General features: G+C 43.1%; 1 protein-coding gene across 4 annotated transcripts in view; it reads right to left on the minus strand.

The window, feature by feature from the left end:
• tjp2a (tight junction protein 2a (zona occludens 2)) overlaps positions 1-19,815 on the minus strand; it is a 26,990-nt gene extending 7,175 nt beyond the window's left edge. For 2 of the 4 annotated variants that reach the window (XM_010877888.5, XM_010877887.5), the window contains exons 1-11: positions 5,467-5,640; positions 5,047-5,100; positions 4,107-4,231; positions 3,926-4,028; positions 3,087-3,801; positions 2,656-2,759; positions 2,346-2,499; positions 1,364-1,475; positions 1,059-1,201; positions 835-916; positions 441-591 (exon numbers count right to left, since the gene is read on the minus strand). In XM_010877888.5, the coding sequence (XP_010876190.2) occupies positions 441-591; positions 835-916; positions 1,059-1,201; positions 1,364-1,475; positions 2,346-2,499; positions 2,656-2,759; positions 3,087-3,801; positions 3,926-4,028; positions 4,107-4,231; positions 5,047-5,100; positions 5,467-5,538 (1,815 nt within the window). In that variant the 5' untranslated portion in view covers positions 5,539-5,640. Of the gene's footprint in view, positions 1-440; positions 592-834; positions 917-1,058; positions 1,202-1,363; positions 1,476-2,345; positions 2,500-2,655; positions 2,760-3,086; positions 3,802-3,925; positions 4,029-4,106; positions 4,232-5,046; positions 5,101-5,466; positions 5,641-9,298; positions 9,524-10,061; positions 10,201-19,435 lie in introns of those variants that run through there. The other 2 variants (XM_010877890.4, XM_010877889.5) reach the window with 2 other exon arrangements.
• Between the last annotated feature and the right edge of the window lie 1,232 nt (positions 19,816-21,047).

A 21,047-nucleotide genomic window follows, 5' to 3' on the forward strand; every position in this document is an offset into this window, starting at 1 on the left:
CCTACAGAGCTATCAGCCAGAGACCTGCCAGCTGCACAGTCAAGGCTCAAACTCTGGAAAGTGACTACAGAGTAGATACCAATGGAAAAGGCACCAGGTATTTGTAGTTACATCTGTGCTACTACTAATTAATTTTAAAAATCTGGCCAAAACAATGGGCGAATAATTATATAACCAAAGTATTACTATGTTTTTTAACTTTTTGAATAAACATTTATAAAATTTCCCTTGATTTATGAGGCATTTGGTATAGATCAGGGACAAAAATAAATAAATCACAATTAAATGCATTTACATCCTGTTTTGTAACCTAACAACAACAAATTCCAAGTAGGTAAATATTTATGACATGAACCGTTGAAGTCAAACAGAAACATAAGATACACGCTATTTACATAGTGGAAAAAAACATTCCATTGAAGGTATTAAGCGTTTCCTACCTTCATTATCTGGTCCCCAGTCTGCAGGCCCTCCTGTTCTGCAAGGCTGTCCTCCTGAATGCCAGCAATGAATATTCCCACATCATTTCCTCCTGCCAGCCTCAGACCCACGCTATCTCCCTTCTGGAAACGCACCATCACAGTGTTCGGCCTGGTCGACACAAAATAAATTTGAGACAAATTAAAGTTGATAACAGCTGTACACTTCATATTCATCTATTTTAGAGTATACTAGTCTGGTCACTGCTAGACAATATTATACTAGTCTGGTCACTGCTAGACAATATTATACTAGTCTGGTCACTGCTAGACAGAAGCGTACTAGCCTCTAGCAGCAAAGATCTACCCTAGACACATTGTAGATGTGTAATGGACCAAGTAGTAGAGCGCTCACCCATAAATCTCCAGGTCCTCCATGCTTGGTTTCAGTGACACCTTTGGGGCAGCATGGACCTTTGGGACAGTGACTACAGGTACTGTAACAGAAATTTGAAATCCTAGTGTGAGACATCCGTGAATTTGTGCTGAAAACCACTAAAGACGGACGTGTCAGCTAACGGACAGTATAACAACACGTGACAATGGAAAGTATGTATTTTTAAAAGCAACTGGATTAACCTGGGGGCGTTTCTTGGCGGGGCTCATCCATCTCCGGCGGCAGAGGGGATGGCTCTCTCGTAACTCTGTCTGGCACTTGAGCCGGCAAGGCGAACGGTGTTGGCTTGGCCCCCATTCTTGCCATTCTGTTTGGTGGATCCTCCCTGGTAACACACATAACCCTAGTTTTGCCCAGGCATACTTTCATTCCCTCTGTCCAGTAACGGAGTAAAGACACCCACACTGTACATTTCAGCTGAACTCGTCTGTCAACATTACCAGAAAGCATCCGTACCGCAGGTGGGAACGCAGGGCTGAGCGTTTACCTGGGTTTGTCCCGGAGCCTCTCGTTGGAGGAGTGGGAGGACAGGTCCGAGTGCGCAGCCCGCCGGTCATCCTGAGGCGAGTAGGAGCGGTACGACCCGATCTCGGAGATGTCTGGAAGACAAAATATCACCCAACATCCTTTATCCCCCAGGCAAATCACGCAGGCCACGCTTCATACAGTCTCAGTGAAACATTGCAACCACACTGGACACGGGTAGTGAACAGATTAAACGTGACGACAATCTGCCAGTGGCTGACAAACCAAAGTACCAATACCCTGGCAGCAGCTACAGCCTTAGACAGCACATCTACTAGATTCTAAATCATAACATAATGAAATTGTATCATTCAATTCAATAGGTGGATTATGGAAGGGGGATTATTTTCCTCTGCCAAAGGCTCCCACACCGCATTCCTGAATGGATCAAAGTGGGTCAGATGTCTCTGCCCCCCCCCCCCCCCCGAAAGCTTAGAGTCAGCCTAAGAGTCACCCCCCCACCCTCCCATTTAATTACAAAACCCAATCATAACCTGCACTTTAATCATGTGACATATAATAACTACCTAAATAGAGCCAGTTGCCACAGAAAAGACCAGGTGACTCTGAAGAGAACAGGCTATTGTTCATGCCTTTTTTCTGCAGACGTTGTAGATGTCATTATTGGAATATACAAAAATGGTGTCAGAAAGTGTCGTGTTTGGCTGAAACAGTATTACCATGCATCTCTATACCAATGACAGGTCATTTGGAGGGAGAGTAGAGTAAAACAAGAACCTTTATTTACCCCAAGGGGAAAACAGTTTTTTTTTGTTTTTTTTGTTTTTTTACAAAACAGACATTTGAACAAAACCAGACAGTAACAGGACAATACACAACATGAAACATACATTTCCAAAATCAGAAGACAATACAGCAGGTAAAAACAGTTTGTCCACATGAAAGGAGCTGCTACCACAGAGCCTGGGGGGAGGGTCTCTCACCGTCCAGCTCAGAGTCGCTGTCTGCCAGGGGAGGGATCCTGACCAGCACCTGTCTCCGGTCTCTCTGCACCACCAACTGCAGCTTCCCGCGAGACTTCTCGATCAGCTTCCCTGCATCTCCCAGGGACAGGTTCTCGGTCACTGTACCATTGATCTGAACCAGAGCCGAAAGAGAGCAAGGGAGTGAAGATGGACTGAGTTTTACTTCGAGGGAGGGTGTGGAGAGGTTGTTCTGAAGACGGAGCAGTAAAACACTACTATCCCCAGGGCAGAGGAGTTAAACAGTGGTGTGGTCTGTGAGTGGCCCTACCTTCAGAATGATGTCTCCTTCCTGGAGGTTGCCATCCCTGCTGGCCAGACCTGTGCTGGTCATCTCCTTAATGAACAGCTGACTACCCAGACGCAGACCATACTCTATACCGACACACAGGAAAACACAACTGACAACACAGTTTGATTCAGTGGCTCCCAACATGTGGGAAATGAACAATATACATAAAAAAATGAAACAAATATGTATATGGATTCTCCTACACAATTAAAACAGTTAATTAGATTTTAGGTTGAAATCAGGTGTGTTCCCACATGATGAAAAGGGGCCTGTTTGAAAAAGTTTGGGTTTAGCTTAAATCAAACATATAACCATGACTGTCTTGGAGAAGTCAGCATGTAAGAGACACTTGGCAGGTGTGCAGCATTGTATGCCTGTAAATAGGGAGTGTTTGCATTGTGTTCACTAACCTTCATTGGGCTTGTTCTTCAGTAGCAGCACATTGACCGGTTTCTCCAGGGGCTCCTGTTCCTGGGGGAGGCGGGGCATGGGAATGGGTGAGGCAGGGGGCGAGTGGTCCAGACGCTCCCTGCTCCCACTCTTCTTTATCTGCTCCTTCCTGTATTCACGGTCGCTGGGAACGCGGTTCCGCTCAAAGCCGGCACCATAACGTAGGTCGGGGCTGTTACTGCGGTCCAGATTGTGTTCGCTACGGAAACGCCTGTCTGGGCTGGGGTCACGGTCAAGAGCCCGTTCGCTGCGGTAACGGCGATCTGGGCTAGGCCCGCGGTCTAGGGCGCGCTCGCTGCGGTAACGCCGATCAGGACTGTAGTCGCGGTCAAGAGTGCGGTCACTTTTGTAGTGGCGCTCGGGGCTACGTTCGCGTTCCAGAGTCCGACCCTTGCTGTAGTCTCGTCTGTACTGCCTATCTGGTTCCAGGTCCCTCACCGCACTCCTCCCCCGCTCGCCTCCACCGTAGTCACGGTCGAAGCCCTTCTCTCTGTAGCCGGCATCGGAGTAACCTCCTCTCTCTAGGCTGTGGTCACGGTCCTGAGTGCCGCGTCCGCTGTAAAGACTGTGACGGTCCTGGTCGTAGTCATAGTCATCGTTGCTGAAGACGCGGTCATCAGGGGAAGGGGCGCGTTTCAGCAGGTTGACCGGGACTTTCCTGGGTCTCTTGACCGTCTGTCAAAACCAAAGACCAAAATCAGCAACGACTGAACCGAACTGTTACGAGTCTTAAATACGAATCACACGGACGGACATCTTTGATCAGCACGTAAAAACAGCCGTCAAACACTATACTCACGATTTTGGCAACTTTTCCACACTTCCTGAGGGTCTGTACCGCGAAGGAGTGGGGCACGCCATCCATGGGAATGGCATTGACCTGTATCACCCGGTCATTCTCACTACAAGACAGGTGCAACGTGTCAGAACTGACAGGACATGACGTGCATGGTAATCACTGACTGACAGGAGGTACGTACAATAGCAGGCCGTCAGCTGGCCCTCCTTGAAGCACATCGGACACCACTATGGATATCTCCCCGCTTCCTTCGATAGGATTGTCCCGCCCACCGGACACTGCAATGCCAAAACCCATCTTGGGGTCCTGCAGGGGAGAGGACAACCAGTAGAGAGGTCTGCATGGGGCGTGGGTGTGTACAAGGTCTTTTCAGGTTGACTGAATGTGTCCGTCTCTCTCATGCTTTCTGGGTGAGTCCACGTACAGGATAATCCATAGAACTTTGTGTATACTTTAAGTGTGTGTGTGTGTGTGTGTGTGTTCTGACTGTGTGTCCCTCTCCTCGTTGTCTATGTGGTGTACCTGCCCCTGTGCAGATTAGAGCAGAGATTTAATGAGGCGCCCCCCCCCCTCCCATCTGTACTTAAAAACATCACCGCTCCACTTCCCCCTGTCACTACCAGATGGCCAGAGCAGGAGACAGACAGTGTGTGAATGACTGAGTTAAAAGAAAGAGGACAGGGACAATGGAACAACTGGATTGTCAGACATTGAGTAATGCTTAAGAAACAAGAAAGTGGGATGGAGAGGGAGTGAGGAACAGGAGCAAGGCAGAGATAAACCGTGTGGATGGAGGATGACAGCTGGATGAGAGGGGTCAATCATGCACTGGTCAAAAAGCCTATTTATGAAAGCAGCTTTAGAGCCAGCAAGCGGAGTGACAGTATATGACAATGAGAACAGGGGGTGGGTCCGCACCGTCACATGAGCTCGGCCAGATGTGGTGTGTGGCATTACGTTGTGCGCTGACGGCCGGATAAAGCCGGTCGCAGCATTCAGGTGACTATCGGAATTAAAATGCGGCTACCCAAGTGCACTGGCACGGACTGTGATGGAGCTGCAGCGAAGCGTGTTGTAGTGGGAATGGATTCTGGGACCGGGGTGATGCATTCAAGACTCACCCGATGTAGAGACACCGTGTACTGTTCCCACACCGTCTCCTCCATGACCGGGCTCTACGGGACAACGAGACATTCCATAAGGCCTGGGTCAGATCGGTTGGCCTGGTTTCCAAGGCTCAAGCCAAGCACGCATTGGAAACACTAAACCATCAATGACCATGCCATTAGATCGTTATGCATAAAAACAATGCTGAAAATCTCACATAACCAACACAAAGATCCCATAATGGTTCTCTACTAAACAGAGGTTTCCAACACCTGCTTCTCTACATCTCCTTTTAATCAACTTCACTCAAAACTACTACACCCCTCAGGGACCACAAGTCACAAGTGCCGGCCCACCCTGTTTCCCCCCCCCAAATACCTTGTCTTCCAAACAGCCCCTGTCTAACTAACTAGAGCCAAGCTGCAGTCACTCACGAGCCCCTGGAGGATACGGATAGCCTTGTATGTGTGGATCCATTTCCTGTGCAGGTGAAGGACAGTCTTCATGGCTCCTGCTCTGCGTCCCCACAGACTTCCAGTAATGCTGTGCTGTGGCTGCCTGGGCTCCTGTCTGCTACGCCACTACCTCCTCCATTTCCACAGCAGCACCCTGCATCTGTCTGCCCGCCCGCCCGCCCGCCCAGCTTTGACGTAAGCTGGATTCTGCTGGCCTACATTCAGCGCAAATCCCACCGTCCACAGACGTGTAAACACAATCTCACGAAGGCACGTGGCCGCGCCTCTGATTAAATACACATGTGCACACAAACACCAAAAAAAAATAAAGAAAGATGTACACATGCCCACATAATTGCACGCAAACACACACACAGCCATAAATATGTAATGGCAAATTGGTGTGCAATCCACTCAACTTAGACACATACATTCAGGAAAATGTCTAATGTGCAGGAACACACACAGAGTCTCACAAAACCCGAAACGTGTATGTAAACCCTAATGACACGCACGCACACAAAATCTAAGGGTGCAGGTTTTAAGACTGACTCGTTTTGTGACCAAAGTAGAGCTGAATCCTTGCACTGCTGACATCTCAAGCACAGGCTTACAGAAATGGGGGCATCACTTTAGTTGACAGGGCAGGAGACAGATCATAACCCATTTATGGGAATGCAGACTCAGGACCGAACAGATGAGCAGTCAGACAGGAGTGAAATCATTAGGCAGCGGTAGCAAAACACAACAGCAAGCCTTCAGGGGTGGAAATCTAGTTGACTAATTCATGTTAGTCTCTCAATTGCTTCTGTTTTGTTCCATTTGAATACACTACTGGACAATATAAAATTAATATATACCGAGATACCTGTTCTACTTAAAGAACTATATTCTGAACTGCCTAATATTGAGAGTGGGGAATGAGGATACTGCCTCACACCTGTGATAGTGGAAACAGAGGATACTGCCTCACACCTGTGATAGTGGAAACAGAGGATACTGCCTCACACCTGTGATAGTGGAAACAGAGGATACTGCCTCACACCTGTGATAGTGGAAACAGAGGATACTGCCTCTCACCTGTGATTGTGGAAACAGAGGATACTGCCTCACACCTGTGATAGTGGAAACAGAGGATACTGCCTCACACCTGTGATAGTGGAAACAGAGGATACTGCCTCTCACCTGTGATAGTGGAAACAGAGGATACTGCCTCACACCTGTGATAGTGGAAACAGAGGATACTGCCTCACACCTGTGATAGTGGAAACAGAGGATACTGCCTCTCACCTGTGATAGTGGAAACAGAGGATACTGCCTCACACCTGTGATAGTGGAAACAGAGGATACTGCCTCACACCTGTGATAGTGGAAACAGAGGATACTGCCTCTCATCTGTGATTGTGGAAACAGAGGATACTGCCTCACACCTGTGATAGTGGAAACAGAGGATACTGCCTCACACCTGTGATTGTGGAAATAGTGGATACTGTTTCTTGTCACACTTCTTACTCAACAAGTAAATAGGCCAGAACCAACACATTTGGAAGAGTGCATCACTTGCTAACAACCATAATTAGCTTGTTGCCGGTATATGGGAAGGCAAAGGGGTGTCCCTGATGAGCTCCCATCTTGTGGAAGTTATTGGAATTACAACATCATCGCATTCAAACTCCAGCAAGTTATACTTTCACTTTTGATCAACATCTAGGAAAAGCTGTACATCTATAATAAAACTATACACTGGATATTTTAGAGATTTATAAGGCATAGTGATTCCCTAAAAAGAAATCTGTGTTCATTTCTCACAGAAACTGAGTGAACTGTTTATTTGTGTAGAGGTGTCCGTTGCTAATGTGCCACTTCTCCATTAGGCAACAGCAGCCACTGTGCAGATGACCAGTAGAAAGAGCATTTTAGGATGAGTTTTCTTTGTACCCAAATAAGTGAGTAAATGTTGTGAAACACTAGTATTCTGTTATTACTGCAGAAATACTATGGACATTTACATATGTTAGAATACAATAATTTTACACAATGCTCCTTTTATGGACAGCCCTCATACATTTTACAATGGCCATCTCAGTCCCCTCTTACGCCCAGGGACTCAAATGACCATTGTGAAAGGTAAATTCTGTAGTCAATCAACAAATTCTGATTCCATTTCTCACTCAACTTCCATACATTGCTTTCTCTTTTTAGCTCTGCTGGTGGTTCGGTTAAAGAACTTAAGGAAGCACACTAGTGTTTGTTGTTTGTAAACCGTCCTACATCCGGCCCTACATTATCATTGTTTTTGCAATCCAAACACAGAGCGCTCCTGTCTCTCATACCACATCATACAACGGTATAGCTACTCATTCCAACCTCCCTACTCAATCAGGGTAGAAACCAGAAACGTTAGAAGTGTAAGAAGCTACAACGAGCCACAGGACTAACGGAGCAAAAACTAACCCATAACATCAAAGATCCACCACAATATTTTACAGGAGTATTGGTCAGGAGCACACCTATAATACCTGTCTAAAAACAGTGAATCGTGAGGAGGGTGCAACATCATATCACAACAACAAAGCCAGCCTCTTTTATGCAACAAACTGGCCATGACCAAGACAAAATGTCCATCTCAATCTCTCCCCAGACAGCATCTACAACCACTACAGAATAATGCTCCCCTTTGGCAACCACATTACCAGGTGGCAGGGAGTATGAGGAGATCTCCTGTGCCGGAGCAGCGGTGTTGAGTATGGAGGGCAGAGAGACCACCCAACACGTTTATTCTCCCCACTCATATGTATGCCTGACTCTCCAGAGCAGTGATGAGAACAGGCTACGGGCAAGCCCAGTGGCACATTGACTCAACGTGTCTTCCTCTGCTGTACCATGTCGTTCAGTTCACTGGCAGGGATGCTGGATTCTTTGCCACATGAGTGTGTTACGCAAGAACACAGTTTCACTGAGAAGATTGCAGGAATGTTTTGACAATAAAATGGCACTGGACCCTCCTTAAGGGAAGTGGCTCGGGAGAGATCTTTTAATCTCGATCTGGCAAAACAAAAAAGAGCAGCACTCAAGCCTCCACAAATACGCACACACCACAAACAGACACAGAAGTACACTAGAATGAGACAATAACACACAATTAAGGGAACCCTCTATACATGGAGGAGCGTATGCTACTGTACAAACAACAGCACCACAAAGCCATCTATTTGTCATTATACACTGAGTAACACTACCCAGTAGTCTAGTCCAATCTAGAATGTCTTGCTGTAGTGCTCCCTCTACTTGCAATACAGCAACATTACATGGAATGCCAAAATGCACAAATATATTCAAAAATTTAAAAAAAGATGAACGTGTAACTTCTACCTACAGTATTGCAATAAGGCAATTGATAGGCATAAATATTCGCCATATATTGCAATCTTTGCTCAGACGCCATCGTGAGTAAATTATTACTGAATCGTAACGTGTAAAATCATTGCACAATAGCACATAATCACTGAACAACATTAACTATATGAACTAATGAGTTCAGATTTTCAATCACAACGTGGCTTGTAATAGTTGACACACAGCAGCCGTTTCACAGCAGTCACGTAATCTCATGAAATCGTGATAGAATATAATCACAGCAGCAGGTGGAAAAAGCGGAAACATTCCTCTGGATCCGGTGACACTTTAGGAACTTCGTAAAACATTTTCGTTCTAGTATGCGTGAAGTCAATTAAATTATTAACGTTCATAGAAATGATTTAACAATAAAACATCGTGTATAATAAAGGTACGAATCGTCAGTTTTACTTACTTTTAAATATTGTGTCGGAACCACTAAGACTGAACAGTCACCCACCATTTACGTGCATCGTATACTTTCAAAACGTAGATCGCTTTTCTTGTCAAGTCAAAGTAATGCAATTATGCTACGACTATAAAGCAAACCTATATCCAATACCATAGTTTCAAAATAGTCAGTACAAAAACCCACCAAGTTGACTGAGTCAGCGCCGAAAGAAACAACATTATTGGGATTTCCAATTTAAGATGGAGGTTTCGACATTTTAATCGCAACAAAAGCCAACGTAAACTTATAGGTCTAAGGACAGTAGGCTACCAACTGTATTCTGAATAACTAAGGTGTCTTAACTTAGGTTGCGTTTGTACAGACAGCTGAATTTAGAGTTTTTTTGTTTTAATTAAAATAAACAACTTTTGATCAATTACAGATCTTTTTCTGAAGACAAGCTATTCAAATAATAGCTTCTCGTCATGAGAAGCAGAAAGATGATTCACTTCCAAAATGTTCAGTATAATTGAAAGTGGTACAGTTTCAGTGTGACAAAATAACAGGTGTATTTCAGTCCGACAATGGAAGCAGAACAAGTATCTCCAGTATTATAATGAGAATGCTTTATATTGTGATGGATGGCCTAAATTATCACGTGGCAATTTCCTACTGCTAAAACAATGTGTTTTACTGTTTATAAAGTTCACATTTTCCAGGGAATAAATCACACACACACTGTCTTATTGCAGAAGAGGATGGCCAAGGAGCTAAAATGTTGACATACCCTCAGGACAGTAGAATAGTTGGGTGCAGAGAGTCGACGAAGATACAGATGCGGGGCGTCTTTGGTCCAGTAGAACCTATCCCAGGAGCAGCTAGACCTAAACAGGTCAGTGTTGGACTGGTCAGTACTGGATGTGTCCCTGTGGTACAAGACACCAGGGCTTCAGTTATCAGTTACTCAACATCAGGAGGGAGTAGGCAATATGTAGCTCATAGGAACAGTAAAAACTGTCTGGAATCAGTTGTATTCCACATTGAGTTAAGTGAGGACAATTTAAGTGCAATTTCGGTAAACACTCTTTAACATAATGTTAAAGACAAATCCATTTGTCTCTGACACAAACAGGCAGGTTGACAGACATGCTCTGGCACAATCAAATGTACTTTGTGTTTGTATTCATTTTATTACACTAAAATATTCATTAGATTTGTGCAACTAGCGGTCAAAACCTTGACAGCCCCTGAGTCATTGTCCATTTTATAGATGTTACACTGGCTTTCAACCCCTTCACATTTTGCAGTTCCCTGCAAGTGGAAGGGCCAGAGAGCTGGATGGTTTGTTACCCTAACTATGTGCACATTCAACAAAAGTCACGTCATAGTCCATAGCTGCCATTGGTTTGCTGAAAAATACACAGGAATACAGGAGCCGTCTGAAAATGTACCACTGACACCCAGACAGACACTTAAGGAACATACTGAATTTGGTAAGATGGTGGGGTTTGGTCATGACCCCCCCCCCCCCATCGCAGCTGTTATCGCCTTGCAGTAGTCAAACTTATGACTTGTTACCTTTAGCAACAGAGAAGCTTCGATGAGCACGAGATCACACAACTCGGGAATACAATCTTGATGCCCACAATGTAATACATGTACTTTGGAAGAGTGACTAGGAGAAATGTAGTGAACACTGTACCTGAATCACAACATCGCCCTCACAGTGGTTGAGAGATAGGGCTGTGATGGTCATTGGTCAGCCAAATGACCGCATTCAACAGTAATAACCGTTTGAATAGCAAACATCTAGGTTTGGTAAGCCACATATTTTCTCTGCTCTTGATTCTATGTGCTGCTGCTGCAGGGAAGGGGCATTGCTTTAAAAACAATCCAAGGAAAGAGTGTTGAGTGTATTTTCATGACTGTCTTCATCTATAAGCCTCAGCACACTGATATGGCAACTGTGCCAACCCACATAAATAAACACAGAAAACCCTGTGAGAAGCTACCTGGATAAGAAACTGAGTAAGGGACAAGCACCAAAATTACTGAGTCCTTAGACTGAATAATGATTACATAATGGATTGGAGAATCTAATTGGATCCAGTAAGTGATGGTACAGGACCGGTTGATCTCTGTTCAGTCATCTACTGTGGTGTATAACAGTCACTGAAAGAATCTACGACCTGTGCAGTAACTAATGACAACACAACATGCTGTACAAGCTCAGTCTGTATGCATTACCCTCCACTGATCAGAGCTAAAATATCTTTACATTTCAAATTTGGGCTTGGATTCTCCTTCATTTGCACAATATTCAGTATTCAATATTTGCACAGCGGATCCAAATATTTTAGAGATGCTGTAGTCGATGTGGTTAAATCCAGCCAAGTTCGACACTAGACAGACATTGCTTTCAAGGCATGTTAACACGAACACCTCAGCGTCACTCACTCTGGGGGTCTCCACAGTTTCCTCCCAGGCGGTAGGAGCTCTCGTTTGTTGAGCGGAACCACACCCATGGCTGCCTGCATGATGGTGATGAACTTCTTGAACTTCATCTTAGAGCCCACAGCCGTTGCTTCACTTAAAACTGCATGACACACATCCGGCAGAACAGCTCCTCAAACGTCTCCCTCTGCAGTACTCTAAAGGCTGCCCTGACTACCAGCCCTCTCCGCCACCACAGTGCCCGCCGCCATCACATGCTGAAAAACCGCTGCGCCTTGCCGACTCCCTACATCTGCGATCACGAGCCCGGTATCCCCTAGCGACGGCTCAGACAGATGTCTCTTACCCCCTTAGAGACATGAAATGGACAACGACGGTCACAGTGTGTGCAGGCCCAGAGGGGGATGACAGCGCGTCACTCTTACATAATTCTGGAGATCCCTTAACATTACACTAATGAAAAAGCTGATGCTGCCGCTGGGATAATTGTGGTACTAAGACCTGATAGATCATGTATGCACTCCGCCCCATTTTCCCATAATCCCCATAGAGGCTTAGTCCCCATTAACACCCAGAGCCCCCCCCCCCCCCCCCCCCCCATCATCTTTCCACACATGCACGCAGCATACAAACACGCATCCCTCTTTCTCCACGCACCCCCCCTCCCAAATGCAGCTGGGTAAGTGTCACGCAATACAAACCTTTAGACAGGAATTAGACTCTAGCAGTTTGCAGGTCTAAACTACTGCTCTCTTTATGCCTGGGTCATAGCGCAGGAGACTGACTTCCAAAGAGCAGGGCATAGAAATCCCTTACCCACTCCAAGGGCCGCAAAGTAGAAAACTACCCACTTACACCCAGTTAGGTAACAAAAACACTAGAATTAAATACTTTTCTCTGGGCAGTGTGAATCATCCGTGCAGGCTGCAGGCACATCCTAAAGGATATAGCACGCTTCCATGTGCTGTTGACTGATTACAGCAATTCTAAAGCCCTTACGCTCTCCCAGAACAGCTTAATAAGTGGTCCCAGGGAATAAAATACTTCCCAGTAATCTGTCATGTTTTGAATATGAATCCATGTAGTCAGTGGCACAAGTGCAAAACAGCTGAACTTCTCTTGCTAAATGTGGACGGCAGCCCAACAAAAACATGAATTGCTGTGGCCTCGATCAGTACAAATCTCACCAGCTGGAACCGTATCATGGCACAGGGCTGCCCTGCACCATGTGCTCCCAAACATCACATTAAAGCCAGGTTAACATCGGACTCCAATTATATTTTAGAAAGCAGCAACCACCACAACAGGTACACAGACTCTAAAGGATTATTAATGCCTGGACAATGAAATACACCTAACCTGCCAAAGGAATGGCTGTGGGTTGATATTGATGCGTGCAATCAAACAACATCAATGCATTCATGAAATCAAAGACTAATTTGCTCTAATTTAAGGACACACATCTGACATCGTGACTGCCCCAAAATTGCAAAGGTAGTCAGAATTGTACTTGGTATAAAGATGCTGCCAGTGGTAGAGAACAACATGGACAAAATACACAAACCACACAAAGTTGACCCACAATTACTAGTGCTCTCCATTTCTTTGGTTATTATTTAATATATATATACACACACACACACATGAATCTGCCCACATATCTTGTTATATACTGTATATCTGTCTGGCTTTGTATACCATTCAGCCTACCTCAAATTATGCACTCCAAAGGTACTATAGCTACAGGCGCTGGTCATAAAAATAGAATATCATCAAAAAGTTGATTTATTTCAGTAATTCCATTAAAAAAAATGAAACTTGTATATTATATTAATTCATTACACACAGACTGATATATTTCAAATGTTTATTTCATTTAATTGAGATGATTATAACTGACAACTAATGAAAATCCCAAATTCAGTATCTCTGAAAATTAGAATATTACTTAAGACCAATACAAAAAAAGGATTTTTAGAAATGTTGGCCAACTGAAAAGTATGAACATGAAAAGTATGAGCATGTACAGCACTCAAGACTTAGTTGGGTCTCCTTTTGCCTGAATTACTGCAGCAACGCAGCGTGGCATGGAGTCGATCCGTCTGTGACACTGCTCAGGTGTAATGAGAGCCCAGGTTGGTCTGATAGTGGCCTTCAGCTCTTTTGCATTGTTGGGTCTGGCGTATCGCATCTTCCTCTTCACAATACCACATATATTTTCTAAAGGGTTAAGGTCAGGCGGGTTTGCTGGCCAATTAAAAACAAGGATGCCATGGTCCTTAAACCAGGTACTGGTAGCTTTGGCAGTGTGTGCAGGTGCCAAGTCCTGTTGGAAAATGAAATCTACATCTCCATAAAGTTGGTCAGCAGCAGGAAGCAAGTGCTCTAAAACTTCCTGGTAGACCGCTGCGTTGACCTTGGACTTCAGAAAACACAGTGGACCAACACCAGCAGATGACATGGCACCCCAAACCATCACTGACTGTGGAAACTTTACACTGGACTTCAAGCAACGTAGATTCTGTGCCTTTCCTCTCTTCCTCCAGACTCTGGGACCTTGATTTCCAAAGGAAATGCAAAATTTACTTTCATCAGAGAACATAATTCAGCAGCAGTCCAGTCCTTTTTGTCTTTAGCCCAGGCGAGACACTTCTGACGCTGTGTCTTGTTCAAGAGTGGCTTGACACAAGGAATGCGACAGCTGAAACCCATGTCTTGCATACGTCTGTGCGTGGTGGTTCTTGAATCACTGACTCCAGCTACAGTCCAATCTTTGTGAATCTCCCCCACATTTTTGAATGGGTTTTGTTTCACAATCCTCTCCAGGGTGCGGTTATCCCTATTGCTTGTACACTTTTTTCTACCACATCTTTTACTTCCCTTCGCCTCTCTATTAATGTGCTTGGACACAGAGCTCTGTGAACAGCCAGCCTCTTTAGCAATGACCTTTTGTGTCTTGCCCTCCTTGTGCAAGGTGTCAATGGTTGTTTTTTGGACAGCTGTCAAGTCAGCTGTCTTCCCCATGATTGTGTTGCCTACAGAACTAGACTGAGAGACCATTTAAAGGCCTTTGCAGGTGTTTTGGGTTAATTAGCTGATTAGAGTGTGGCACCAGGTGTCTTAAATATTGAACCTTTTCACAATATTCTAATTTTCTGAGATACTGAATTTGGGGTTTTCATTAGTTGTCAGTTATAATCATCAAAATTAAAAGAAATAAACACTTGAAATACATCAGTATGTGTGGAATCAATGTATAAATTATACAAGTTTCACTTTTTGAATGGAATTACTGAAATAAATCAACTTTTTGATGATATTCAAATTTTATGACCATCACCTGTACTTCTGACCTATTTAAAAACATTCAACAAGGGCTGTTAGACACATTTCATTAAGCAATTTGCCATATCCAAATGACTATTTCACCCACATCCATATCAGAGGTAAAAATGATCTACTACCCTATTCACAAACCTTCCCTAATACATACAGTCTATGCAAAAACCTAGTCGATTTCATTTAGCTTTGTTTTGTGCACATACACATTAAGAAGGGTGCTTCTGTGTGGTATACACTCCTTCCAACAAGCACTGGAATCACAAACAAAGGTTTCATTTGAATTGTTTTCTCCATAGAGAACAGATGTCACTCACATATCTGTCAGTACATGTCACATTTCTCACATATCTGTCTGTTCGTGGGTGTCTGTCTACTGTAATGATTCATCTGATCATGAACAACTCTGTCAACATCTCAAATTTTAAACAAATCTAAGTATCGGGTGCAGTGATTGAAATAAATCTTTAGTAAATAACTAAAGAGTGGTAGTAAAGATGAAGGTATCACTGATTCTAAAACATGCCTAAACCTGCAGCAATCTGAATGTAACAATCAAGGCCTGGTAGGCCTCACCTTACATATACATTCAATTCTTTCAAACTGTGGTCAGTAAAGGTAGACCGAAGGAAAGTGAGAAGAAAAGAAAACAATAGAATGAGAGAAATGTGGATCAAACAGAGAGATGATGAAGAGACAGAAAAGCAGTGGGAAGATGATTAAATGTTACAGATAGAATGACTGTTATTGGCCAATATACAAAGCCAACACTTCCAGTCCCTTCTAAATTTACACTGAAGAATAATCAAAAGGTCAACAGTGAGACTATTTCCTGGTCTCACTGTGTACTGCTAAATCCCTCATGCTGCTCAGGTGCATGTAAATCTAAAGTCATCAGGAGTGAGCGTGGCCCACGCATTGACTTTCCTGGTTGGACAGCAGTGTGAATCAAAGCTGAATGGCTTGGCGCAGACAGATTTAGTGAAGGCTTCAACACTCCCAAATTCATTAGGAGTATTTGGGATGAGACAGGGACGTAAATACTGTTGTGGTGATAAAACTGGGGAAGGAAGCAAAACTAGGAAACATTCTTCCAAATTACTATTGCAAATATATTCTTTTTTTAATTGACAACAACCCAAAATATGTCAATTGCCTAAAATAAGTTTGTCATTGACAGTATAAGGCAACTGTCATTTTCTTATTGATGAGCTGTTAAGTAATGTAAACGGTTTACTGACTGATATCGCAAATACCTAGCTAATATTGGTAATATAATAGCTAGTCATCATGAATGAGACAAATCAGAGTAAAACAATCAGGGACCTAGCAAAATCATTAGGCGTGCCAAAATCAAGTGTTTGGTACATTAAAAACAAGAAGGAAAGCACTGTTGAGCTCAGCAATGACAAATGATGGAGATAGTGCGGTGAGAACAATAAAACCACTTCCAAAGGTATTCCACTTCATCGGTAACAGATGTTATGGTGTGGGCAACAAATGCAAAAACCCAATTAGTTTTTTTAGGGACAAAAGGGGAAAGATTCATGACTGGCCCATTCTATTACCTCATCTGAATCTAACTTAGCATGATCATAGCGAAGACCAAACTGATAGCAGAAAGGCCCAGAAACAAGCAGATACAGGCCTGACAGAATGACCTGGGAAGATACCCATCGCCTGGTGATGTCTTTGGTTTGTAGGCAATCACTGCACATGAGGGACATGTGACCAAGTGCTAAACATGACAACTCTATTGCATATAGTTAAACTGTGCTTGCCCTTCAGCATGACAATTGAGGCATTGGTTGGAATGTTTCATTCCATTACTAGACACACATGAAAATGGACAGTTGTAAGCTGGACACAACCATGCAGTCTGTTGAGTCGAGTTGTTCTGGTTGGCAGTAGACCTGAAAACAAGAGCTGTCCTTAGGCACTACACATCAGGAAGTACCTGAACAGAGGGTTGAGCTGTGGTATTTTGGCAACCACTGAGATGCCTTATTGCTATTAAACCGGTTATCAACGCAAATAGAAGAGTGAATAGTTACGTGATATCATACCGGACTGTTTGAATCTGTAATGCTAATTGTATTATAGTCGTTGTATATGAAAGCAGTAAGGCATGAGGTCTGTGGTATATGGCTAAAATACCAAGAGCTGTTTTTAGATACAATGCATGGCGGAGTGCCTGGAGAGCGCTTAGCCATAATACATTTGCAATATATCACAAATCCCAAGATGCCTTATTGTTCTTATGAACTCAATTAGAGCAGAAAAAAGTGATGTGAGACCCATGGTATACACAGGTGCTGGTCATAAAATTAGAATATCATCAAAAAGTTTATTTATTTCAGCAATTCCATTCAAAAAGTGAAACTTGTATAATTTATACATTCATTCCACACATACTGATATATTTCAAGTGTTTATTTCTTTTCATTTTGATGATTATAACTGACAACTAATGAAAACCCCATATTCAGAATCTCTGAAAATTAGAATATTGTGAAAAGGTTCAATATTGAAGACACCTGGTGCCACACTCTAATCAGCTAATTAACTCAAAACACCTGCAAAGGCCTTTAAATGGTCTCTCAGTCTAGTTCTGTAGGCAACACAATCATGGGAAAGACTGCTGACTTGACAGACTGCTGCTGAATTATGTTCTCTGATGAAAGTAAATTTTGCATTTCCATTGGAAATCAAGGTCACAGAGTCTGGAGGAAGAGAGGAGTGGCACAGACTCCACGTTGCTTGAAGTCCAGTGTAAAGTTTCCACAGTCAGTGATGGTTTGGGTTGCCATGTCATCTGCTGGTGTTGGTCCACTGTGTTTTCTGAGGTCCAAGGTCAACGCAGCTGACTACCAGGAAGTTTTAGAGCACTTCATGCTTCCTGCTGCTGACCAACTTTATGGAGATGCAGATTTCATTTTCCAACAGGACTTGGTACCTGCACACAGTGCCAAAGCTACCAGTACCTGGTTTAAGGACCAAGGCATCCCTGTTCTTACTTGGTCAGCAAACTCGCCTGACCTTAACCCTATAGAAAATGTAAGGGGTATTGTGAAGAGGAAGATGCGATACGCCAGACCCAACAATGCAGAAGAGCTGAAGGCCACTATCAGACCAACCTGGGCTCTCATAACACCTGAGCAGTGTCACAGACTGATCGACTCCATGCCACGCTGCATTGCTGCAGTAATTCAGGCAAAAGGAGCCCCAACTAAGTCTTGAGTGCTGTACATGCTCATACTTTTCATGGTCATACTTTTCAGTTGGCCAACATTTCTAAAAATATTTTTTTTGTATTGGTCTTAAGTAATATTCTATTTTTCTGAGATACTGAATTTGGGATTTTCATTAGTTGTCAGTTATAAATCATCACAATTAAAATAAGTAAACATTTGAAATATATCAGTCTGTGTGTAATGAATGAATATAATATACAAGTTTCACTTTTTGAATGGAATTACTGAAATAAATCAACTTTTTGATGATATTCTAATTTTATGACCAGCACCTGTAGTCTCATATACCACAGGTATCAACATTCTTGATTTAAACCGCTTAATAGAACAACAAACTATATTTGCTTAATTTTTGCCAATATTGACCAAATTCTGTTAGTCCGACAGATATTTATATATCAAAACTGCGAGGTGGCCAAAGCCTACACTAAACACAGACCTTATTTGAAGGGGATCCAAGTCGCCAATGGAAGAAATTGATGGTGGACATTTCTAAATAATTGAAGTTATTATGATTATCATAGGCTATACTGTATCTGTCTGGCTGGGTCCTTAAGATGTCGCACTAGATATTATCGTTATTCCTAGGGATTGTAATACCATTTTTAACTCGTTTTGGGAATACTCCCGAAAAGCAATGTTACATGTGGTAATGTTAAATGCTTTAACCCCACCCATATGAAATACTGTTCCACTTTTGTGTAGCCTGAAAACAAGAAAATCGACGAATTTTCCCAACTAATACAAGAAGAAACGTTTTCGAACAGAAACGAATAGAAAAACATGATTGAATGAATACTACCTTAACAAATCGGCATAGAAATAGTTCATTTACAACATTAGGCCTCAGAATGTAGACCAAATCGTAATGTTTCTGTAACGTAATAGCCGCACTGAGTGGGCTACAGAGGACAAACGAGGAAGTCGACAAAGTAGGCCCTGTAATTAGATATTAGGCTATTTTACTCTAGTTTTTATTTTAAAATAAAGGGCATTATATGCCTGCTGATAACTGCGAAGAATGGCCAATTTACAAAGAAACAAGCAGGCAGTGAGATAGGATTCTTTCGGAAAGGAAATAACAGTTCAGACGTTAGACAGAATTTTGACTTACCTAATGGACGTATGGGGCTTTGTAGTAAAAATGCGCAATCAAAAACGAAAAAGTCAAATGCGATTGTGTGTTTTAAATAAATAAAGGAAACAATTCGTTTTCCTTCAAAGCTTTTGATTTCCTGTTTTTTTTACAGGTAATGGGCGTGGCGTCAAATCTGCAGGTGAGTCAGTAGGGAACGCAGGCTGTCGAATAGCTTCTTTATGCTCAAAGTAATAAACCAATGTCTTCTTACAATAGTATTTCAACTTTTACCCAAACATTAACCACACCGTTCAACTCATGGCAAACTGTAACCTTGAACGAATCAATAATAAATCAGAATTTGTGGCTTTGGAAACTGACTTCGTGGCTATAGAACCTAGTGGGAACATAAACCCACACGCCAAGGTAGGCTAATTACCACGTGACCGTACGTGAGTAAGTTCTGTACGGTTCAGTAAGAATAGTGCAGGTAATGACGAGTTTCTTGTCTCCGCCCTAACAATGTGAATTGTCCGCAGGGGACACGTTTATGCACGGTTTATGGACTGATCAAGCCTATAGAAATTTGATTGGATATTTCCTTTGACACCATAGCAAACTCTAAGGACATATAATTTAAAATGTCGAAAAATGTTGCATTATATTGACATCCATAAAGTAGCCTTATACTGTCAATAAACATAACCCCTTTGTATTACTTGATTGATCTCCAGTTTGAGAGTAGACAAAATTAACTTAATAAAAGCAAGCAAGGCACTATATATATATATAGATAGATATATAGACACAGACACACACACACACACTGTGGGGAGAGGTCTGTAATTTTTATCATAGGTACACTTCAACTTTGAGAGATGGAATCTAAAACAAAAATCCAGAAAATCCCATTGTATGATTTTTAAATAATTAATTAGCATTTTATTGCATGACATAAGTATTTGATCTCCTACCAACAAGTAAGAATTCCAGCTCTCACAGACCTGTTAGTTTTTCTTTAAGAAGCCCTGTTCTCCACTCATTACCTATATTAACTGCACCTGTTTGAACTCGTTACCTGTATAAAAGACACCTGTCCACACACTCAGTCAAACAGACTCCAACCTCTCCACAATGGCCAAGACCAGAAAGCTGTGTAAGGACATCAGGGGTAAAATTGTAGACCTGCACAAGGCTGGGATGGGCTACAGGACAATAGGCAATCAGCTTGGTGAGAAGGCAACAACTGTTGGGGCAATTTTTAGAAAATGGAAGAAGTTCAAGATGATGGTCAGTCTCCCTCGGTCTGGGGCTCCATGCAAGATCTCATCTTGTGGGGCATCACTGATCATGAGGAAGGTGAGGGATCAGTCCAGAACTACATGGCATGACCTGGTCAATGACCTGAAGAGAGCTGGGACCACAGTCTCAAAGAAAACCATTAGTAACACACTACCCCGTCATGGATTAAAATCCTGTAGCGCACGCAAGGTCCCCCTGCTCAAGCCAGAGCTTGTCCAGGCCTGTCTGAAGTTTGCCAATGACCATCTGGATGATCCAGAGGAGGAATGGGAGAAGGTCTGATGAGACAAAAATAGAGTTTTTGGGTCTAAACTCCACTCGCTGTGTTTGGAGGAAGAAGGATGAG

The sequence above is a fragment of the Esox lucius genome, chromosome 14 (assembly GCF_011004845.1).
Source record: "Esox lucius isolate fEsoLuc1 chromosome 14, fEsoLuc1.pri, whole genome shotgun sequence".
Taxonomy (NCBI): Eukaryota; Metazoa; Chordata; class Actinopteri; order Esociformes; family Esocidae; genus Esox; species Esox lucius.